This window comes from Micropterus dolomieu, linkage group LG08 (genome assembly GCF_021292245.1).
Source record: "Micropterus dolomieu isolate WLL.071019.BEF.003 ecotype Adirondacks linkage group LG08, ASM2129224v1, whole genome shotgun sequence".
In the NCBI taxonomy this organism is placed as follows: domain Eukaryota; kingdom Metazoa; phylum Chordata; class Actinopteri; order Centrarchiformes; family Centrarchidae; genus Micropterus; species Micropterus dolomieu.
In genome coordinates, this window is record NC_060157.1 from 599394 (window position 1) to 608303 (window position 8910).

The 8910-nt window shown below is 44.8% G+C and overlaps 1 protein-coding gene across 1 annotated transcript in view; it reads right to left on the reverse strand.

The window, feature by feature from the left end:
- The window catches only part of elk1 (ETS transcription factor ELK1), a 20022-nt gene extending 11313 nt beyond the window's left edge, over positions 1–8709 (reverse strand). The window contains exons 1-2 of the mRNA XM_046056363.1: positions 7746–8709; positions 501–709 (exon numbers count right to left, since the gene is read on the reverse strand). Coding sequence (XP_045912319.1) covers positions 501–709; positions 7746–7770 — 234 coding nt within the window. The 5' untranslated portion in view covers positions 7771–8709. The remainder of the gene's footprint in view (positions 1–500; positions 710–7745) is intronic.
- Between the last annotated feature and the right edge of the window lie 201 nt (positions 8710–8910).

Genomic DNA, 8910 nt, shown 5'->3' on the forward strand with positions numbered 1-8910 from the left:
TTCTTGTGTAGTAACTGTAGTATTATCAGTAGTATTATCAGTAGTACCTTGTCGTAGTTCATGCTGTGCTTGTTCTTGTGTAGTAACTGTAGTATTCTCAGTAGTATTCTCAGTAGTACCTTGTCGTAGTAGTATCTCAGTGCTCGGCTCAGCTTGTCGTAGTTCATGCTGTGCTTGTTCTTATGTAGTAACTGTAGTATTATCAGTAGTATTCTCAGTAGTACCTTGTCGTAGTTCATGCTGTGCTTGTTCTTGTGTAGTAACTGTAGTATTATCAGTAGTATTATCAGTAGTACCTTGTCGTAGTTCATGCTGTGCTTGTTCTTGTGTAGTAACTGTAGTATTATCAGTAGTATTATCAGTAGTACCTTGTCGTAGTTCATGCTGTGCTTGTTCTTGTGTAGTAACTGTAGTATTATCAGTAGTATTATCAGTAGTACCTTGTCGTAGTTCATGCTGTGCTTGTTCTTGTGTAGTAACTGTAGTATTCTCAGTAGTACCTTGTCGTAGTAGTATCTCAGTGCTCGGCTCAGCTTGTCGTAGTTCATGTTGTGCTTGTTCTTGCGGAGCCCCCACAGCCGTGCGACCTCCTCGGCGTCCAGCAGCTTGAACTCTCCGTCCTCACCCGTCCAGGAGATCAGGTGTCGCTGCCGCTGGTCCTCCAGCAGGTGGAGCAGGAACTGCCACAGCGTGATGGACGGATCCATGGCTGGGTGGGAGGAGTCACAGTATTGATAGCAAATCAATACTCGATTCAAAACTTTATAATAAATACAATTTACTGTTGAGCAAAATAAAACAGATACATGTCTTATATGTGATCCTCACGACAAGAACTCGCACAGAGAGAATATTATTTACACTTATAACGTCTAAAATGAGACAAATTATTATTCAAATCTGATCAACTAAACATTCAGGGACAGATTTGGTTACTTTACTGCAAAACACATTTCAGTCACAACTTCTGACAGACAGACAGGTAGACAGAGACAGAGAGACAGGGAGAGAGAGACAGACAGAGAGAGACAGGGAGAGAGAGAGACAGGGAGAGAGAGAGAGGGAGAGACAGGTAGACAGACACAGAGAGAGAGAGACAGGGAGAGAGAGAGACAGGGAGAGAGAGAGAGGGAGAGACAGGTAGACAGACACAGAGAGAGAGAGACAGGGAGAGAGAGACAGGGAGACAGAGAGACAGGGAGAGAGAGACAGGGAGAGAGAGACAGGGAGACAGAGAGACAGGGAGAGAGAGACAGGGAGAGAGAGAGAGGGAGAGACAGGTAGACAGACACAGAGAGAGAGAGACAGACAGAGACAGACAGAGAGAGACAGACAGAGAGAGAGACAGACAGAGACAGACAGACAGAGAGACAGAGACAGACAGAGAGAGAGACAGGGACAGAGAGACAGAGACAGAGAGACAGAGAGAGAGACCTCTTCACGAGAAAGCGTCCTGTGAAGGTCAACATTAAACAGATTGCAGTGAGATGCAAACAAGCCTCATTCTCATCGCTGACCTGTTACACAACTAACAAACGCCATCGCCATGGTGAGAGACCTTTCATCAACGGTAACCAGGCAGGAAGGACGGCGGGCGAGAGAGGTATAAACAGAGAGAGGCGTGAAGAGGCAGCTGCTGCTCAAAGGCACTTCAGCCGCTGACGCTCTGAGCACTAACTCACGCTGACAGCGAGCTGACGATATGAACGTGAGCAGCAGTGAGCCCTCTGATTTATAGATATTTTAAAATAAAACTTATTTAGTCCACTGGTGTTAAAGTAGGACCTGATTTAGTTTGAGTCAAATTAGATTTTTGTTAGTTTTCGTCTTCATTTTCTTAGTTTTATATCGTCTAAACAACAGCTGTTGACCATCTTCGTACCCGCCCGGGGACATCAACCCCTGCCAGGTACAGTATCTCTAAAAGTGAGTCCACCCCTCACATTTCTGTAAATATGTGATTCTATCTTTTCATGTGAAACACTGAAGAAATGACTCTTTGCTCCAGTGTAAAGTAGCGTGAAGCTTGTATAACAGTGTAAATCTGCTGTCCCCTCAAAATAACACATCACACAGCCGTTAATGTCTAAACCGCTGGCAACAACAGTGAGGACACCCCTCAGTGAAAATGTCCACATTGGGCCCAATCAGCCATTTTCCCTCCCCGCTGTCATGTGACTCGTTAGTGTTACAGGGTCTCAGGTGTGAACAGGGAGCAGGTGTGTTAAATGTGGTGTTGTCGCTCTCACACTCCCTCATACTGCTCACTGGAAGTTCAACATGGCACCTCATGGCAAAGAACTCTCTGAGGACCTGAAACAAAGAACGGTTGCTCTACATAAAGATGGCCGAGGCTGTAAGAAGACCGCCAAGACCCTGAAACTGAGCTGCAGCACGGTGGCGAAGACCATACAGCGGTTCACCGGGACAGGTTCCACTCAGAACAGGCCTCCCCATGGTCGACCAGAGAAGCTGAGTGCACGTGCTCAGCGTCACATCCAGAAGTTGTCTTTGGGAAACGTATGTGTGCTGCCGGCACTGGGGAGCTACAGCTCATTGAGGAACCATGGATGCCAACGCGTCCTGTGACATACTGAAGCAGAGCGGGATCCCCTCCCTTCAGAGACCGGGCCGCAGGGCAGCGTTCCAACATGATGACGACCTCCAGGACGACCGCTGCCTCGCTAAAGAAGCTGAGGGTAAAGGTGACGGACTGGCCGAGCACGTCTCCAGACCTGAACCCTACTGAGCATCTGTGGGGCTCCTCAAACGGAAGGTGGAGGAGCGCAAGGTCTCTAACGTCCACCAGCGCCGTGATGTCATCATGGAGGAGTGGAAGAGGGTTAAAGCAGCGCTGGAAAATAATGGGGGCCACACAGAATAGACACTTTGGGCCCAATGTGGACATTTTCACTGAGGGGTGTCCTCACTGTTGTGGCCAGCGGTTTAGACATTAACGGCTGTGTGATGTGTTATTTTGAGGGGACAGCAGATTTACACTGTTATACAGGTGAATCTCAGAAAATTTCAATATCGCGCAAAAGTTCATTTATATCAGTAATTCAACTTAAAAGGTGAAACTAATACATTATATAGACTCATTACATGCAAAGTGAGATATTTCAAGCCTTTATTTGATATAATTTCGATGATTATTGCGTGCAACTTTTGCACGATATTCTAATTTTCTGAGATGCACCTGTACAAGCTGCCCGCTCGCCACTTTACCCTGTTCTACGAGCTGCCCGCTCGCCACTTTACCCTGTTCTACGAGCTGCCCGCTCGCCACTTTACCCTGTTCTACGAGCTGCCCGCTCGCCACTTTACCCTGTTCTACGAGCTGCCCGCTCGCCACTTTACACTGGAGCACAGGGTCATTTCTTCAGTGTCGTCACATGAAAAGATAGAATGGGATATTTACACACATGTGAGAGGTGGACTCACTTTTGGGAGATACTGTATGTTAACAGCCGCCCACGGCCCGCCCAGGAATATTAACGGCCTCGCAGGTATATTTGTAGGGAACAGCAGGGAAAAACTGATCTGATGGTTAGTCCTTCTTATTTCTAGCACTTCTTAATTTCACCATTGCCTTTCTATTTTAGTGTTTCTTTACTAGCCTACTTGTATCTGCTCCCTTTCCCTTCACCTACACCTGTGCTGCAAAAACACCTGCGGGCCCGTCCAGGTAAACTCACTATATCATACATACATACATACAGTGTTTTAAACAATGCTTGTGAGTTTACATGCTGGTTTCTTAAATGTTGCACAAGAGTGATTTAGTGTACAAATCCTTCATCTGCTGATGGTTTATGCCACTTTAATCCCCAACAACTGTTTTCCAACATTTTATTAACCAAACAATTAATCACTAATCAAGATAATGAATCTATTACACAGATGAGTCCATCCGATCAGTACACGCTGCCTTAAGAAGAGGCTGCAGGTAAATATACTATCACAAGTAAGAACTCCTTGTTCTTGTTTTTTTAGAGTTGGTCTCCAGGCTGCAGTTACAGGGGTTGAACCTGGGACCTGAGTTCAGCAGGTGTTCAGGGGAAAGTGGAGTGACTTGTTATTCACAAATAAAACATTTTCCGGATGCTTTTCATGCCATCGCAGGCACAAACACGTAGGAAGTGTTTCAGCATGAACAAGTCAGAGTCGGACAGCACAAAAACAAACACTGGAGTAAATATAACAGAGCGTACAGATCGAAAGCAAACAGAGGCCGGCACGGGCGGATTAATAGCATATTTACCACAGCATATAATCTATAATGACCTCCTGTTTGTTGTTTTTGTTGGGCTATGTGTAAAGCGTCCTTAAGTCTTTTCAAAGGCCCTATAAAAATGTAAGTTATTGTTCTGATCATTAAACTGTGCGTTAGAGCTGCACTTTTATGATTGCAACCTGGTGAAGTTAGTTTCCTGCAACAGCTCTGTGTCAAAGCCTGGATTTCTCCCAGTTCTGGGATCAGTTGGAGCTCATTTGGACAGACGTTTCACAGTTTGATCACCTGAAAATCACCAAAGATGTTTGCAGCACTAAGATCTGAATGTCTGTTGTTGTCTTTTATCTTGGATGTGATCATGTTTTCCTAAATTAGGTTCCTTATCCTTAAACTTAAAGTAGAATTAAATGTTTTAGAAAAATAAAACAAAGAAAAGCAATGGGAGAGAGAGGGAGGATGGAGAAGCAAACCACTTTCTCCACCAGAGAAGAAGAGTGCGGTTTCCTGACCACATCCTGCTCCACTGTGGTTTCTGCTTCCTGTCTTCAGTCTGTCAATCAGCACGAAGGAGGCGCTCTGCGTCAGTACTGCCAGCAGTAGTATCCGTAGTACTGTAGTACGCCTCCACACGGCAGTTACAGATACTACAGTACTACTGTGACTCCACCAGGGTTCTTCCTGTCGATACTTTTCTGACTCAGATCAACGACATCGTCGTCACAAACACAATCACATCACAGTGCGTCAGTGTTGCCGTGACAACGTGTGAATATTACATCACAGACTTCAACCCATCTCCATGGAAACGGTCAACATCACGTCTGTAATGACTTTTTTTTTCCAGCAGTGCCGTCAATCTGAGGTTCAATCCCAAACCAGTCAATAGAAAACTGATCCTTTTAAAGTTTACATCTGCTCAGACGTCCCAGCACAAATAAAGCTGACCAAATACTGTATGTACATATACACACACGCAGAAAGTAAGGATATTATTAAGTTGTTTTCTCCAAAAGGGATTAATAAATTAAATATTTTTTTCATAATAAATATAAAGACATTAATAAATACATGAATTTAAGTAAAAAGGAAAGCAGTTTGAACCCTTGAACTGATCTATCCAGCGACGATATGAATCATGACCATAAAACCTTTGAATGGGAGCAAAAATAAATAAATACAAGCAACGCACATGGATGACGACAACACGCCGCAGGTACGTCATGAGGGCTGAAACGATTCATCGATTAATCGAAAAAATCTTCGTTTAATTCATCCACAGTGTTTCGCAGGGACATTTATTACCGTCGCACATCGCGCTGACGCTGTGAACACGACGTGATTGTGACGGCGCTGTTTGCAAAGTGGAGGAAGAGAGAAAACAGCCAGGGACGAAGAAGAAAGTGTCCAAAGTCTGGGATTATTTCAAGCTAAAGAAAACAACAACTCTGTGATGTTACCGTCCGTCCACCGTAAAACCAAACTTAGCACGACGGCGCCTGATCAGAAAGCAGCCGGTGTTCTGCCAGCGGACCACAGACAAGCTAACAGTAACTTTAGCATTTAACTGAAATCATGACTGACTGTTGAGTTGAAGCCAAAGTAAGCCGCAGACCTCGGCTGAAAATGTGACCACGTGCGTTTGTTGTTCTCTTTTAGGGCCGTGAGCTGTGACCTCACAGTCAGGAGGTAACTGGGAGTCGGGAGCTGCACCTTTTTACTCCCTCCAGCTCTCTGGAGCTAATCCGTCCTTTCACCCAGATTCTTTGTCTTCATAATAACAAACAGCTGTTTCCTGTTCAGGATCGCTTATTTCCCGTTTCCCGTGTGTTTTCTTGACAAAACGTGGTTTGGAGACAAGCGTCAGGTGACTCAGCCGCTGTCAGCTGGTGTAGTGTGTGACACACGTAGCGTGAACGCCACTATCAGAGTTTTATCCTTTCAGTCGATAACAATTGGAAAATCTAAAAGAGCTGCAAGGTTATTTTTTTCCCCTTCATTTTAAGTAAACAGAGGGCTAAACAGGAAGTTACGTTTACATTTATTCATTTAGCTGACGTTTTTATCCAAAGCGACCTACAATTGCTACATGTGTCAGAGGTCGCACGCCTCTGGAGCAACGAGGGGTTAAGTGTCTGGCTCAGGGTCACAGTGGGGGATTGAACCTTATAAAAAGTTCAAGTTCATAAAATCGATGCGCTCATCAATTTCACTGACCAATCACAGCCTGGATGGGGCGGGACATAAAAAAGGTTTGACGTGCTACATCAAACTTTCAAACGTTGAACTCGTTCTGCATGAAAGCTTCTGATTATTGATGAGCATTAACAAGTTAGAGACCAACGTAGGCCACTTTTCTTGCACTAGGATTTAATGAATGAAACCATTAAACTGCTGTTTTGTGCAACTGGAATAAATAGTATACTAGTGTTGAGCTATATAGCATACAATTAAATCATTAATACATTAACATAGCAACAGTATACTATTAGATTAAAACAACCTTTTCTCTAAGGTTACTATGATAATCTAAATACTAGTTTGTCCTCCGTGTTGTGGAAAGATGCAGATTTCCGCTGCACAGGTGTGCCAGTATGTGCTTCTAGCCGCCTGCTGAGAGCAACGCGTTCCCCTTGTTCTGTTTTACTGATTGTAATACTGTTCAGTCGTCTGCTGCTGGTGGACTGTGAATCCGTCTCTGGTTCAAAAACTATACAAGCACCAATCCCAGTAAAGTTTTTTGTCTTGACTGATCTGTGTTTTAAAAGCTGTTGTTTCAATATTTTAAAAGGCTTGACAAATTTTTAAGGCCAATGCCGAGTGTACAGACACCAGGTGCTTCACTTCCATAGTCCTCTGATGGTTTCACACCATAGTTGAACACAAAGGGAAGGAGCACACACGTAGTATAAATATGTATATAATAAATAGTTTGTTAAACTCTGTGTTACTTGAACTTTTCTCAGTGTTCCTAAATTTCTTTGTGTGCTCCTTGGGAAAAAGGTTAGCGTAGAGCCCTGCACAGGTGAAAAGAGGAGCTGCAGTATGTGCAGTATGGTGTTTTTTTGAAAATTAAACCATGTAAACCTTTTCTGGTACAACCACTAATTAAGATTTTGAAGCTGAAAATGAGCACTTTGCTCTTTGTTTATAATTTCAGCGTGTTAGTTGTTCCTGTTTTTATAATATCTGTACCGTTGTGTTCTTGCAACTTTTAGATAAGGAGTTGCTGCTTCCTGTCTTCAGCCAGGACGCTTTTGAAAAAGAGGATTTTAATCTCAATGAGCCTCTGTTGGTTAAATAAAGGTTTGATCATAATCAGGGTTAGGTGTGGACGTGCTCTCAGGCTGCATGAAAACAAATCAACCCCAGATTTCATCATCATGATAAAACCAACAGAGCTGCAGGCCTCAGCAGCTTCAACACACCTGTTGCAACCAACGCTGCTGCTGCTGCTTCCCTCCAAACTGCAGGGCTGCAGCACACAGCATGTAAACACAGCTCCTCTCACCGTTTATCAGCGGAGTTGAATCCATCTTCAGCTAAATGTTCCGTGTTGAGTTTGTATCCCAGCAGGTTCAGACCTCCTCCATGCTGCAGTGTTGTTGTCCGTCTGTCTGTGTACCTGTCTGTCTGTCAGAGCCGGGCTGAGGAGGGGACGTTCAGCAGCTTCTCCCGCGACCTGCTTGCGTTATGTAACCGCTCCGAGCTGCTGCTGCTGCTGCCGGGCTGCCGAGCCTCCATGCTAACAACACGCCCACCGACAGCTCGGAAATTAAAAGTTAGCTGAGCCCAAGAAGTAAAAAAATAAAAAATAAAAACCCGACAAAAACAGAAATAAATCACAAATGAAAGTCTCAGAAACCAGCAGCAGGCGCCTTTAGCCGCACGACTTAATTAAAATGCTAATTAATGTCTAATGGCTTTGTGTTAGCGTGTAAATGTGAGTTAAGTCCTGCCTGTTGATGTGTTTAGCTTCATCCCTGCTGAGGAGCTAACTAGCTATGCTAACTAGCTGCGCTAACGTTGCCAGGCAACAGGTTTTCCGGCGCGGAGATCGTTCTTTCTTTCTCTTCGGGTGATTCCGGAGCCGCCGTTTTAACTCCAGGCTGCTGTTAATCTTCCCAAAGATCGGTGTTTCTAGGAGGATGAAGCTGTTAGCCTAGCGTGCTAACTAGCCTAGCCTAGCCTAGCCTTGCCTTGTGAAAGTCCCCCCCGCCCCGCCTCCCTCCCCTGCTGGTGCCTCAGCCCCCAAACAGCGCTTCTCACTGCGGACTGGATCCACAGAGTCGCCCTGAAACCGTCCTCAAGCCTCCGAAACGGAGGTAAAGTAGTTTTTAAAATCCGCCCGGTGGTTTATTCGCTCAGATCTCCGTCTTTAAACGGGACGTTCGTCCCTTCGGCGTGTTTTCCCAGTTTGTTCGTGTGCGGACGGACGGACGCCTCCTCACTACTTTCCTGCTGTCAGAGCAGCCGCGCTTCAAACGCAACGCACACACTCACACTTCCGGTGACGGATTTCAACATAAAACGCCTCCGGCTGTCCGCCTGATGAAGCGCTCAGGATCCGGCAAAAACACTGCTTAATTTTATCAATGACTTTAAATTAAATGACGCTCCTTAATCACCGTTTCGTTTGTTTATTTATTGTCTTTTGTGTTTTCTCTATAATTATT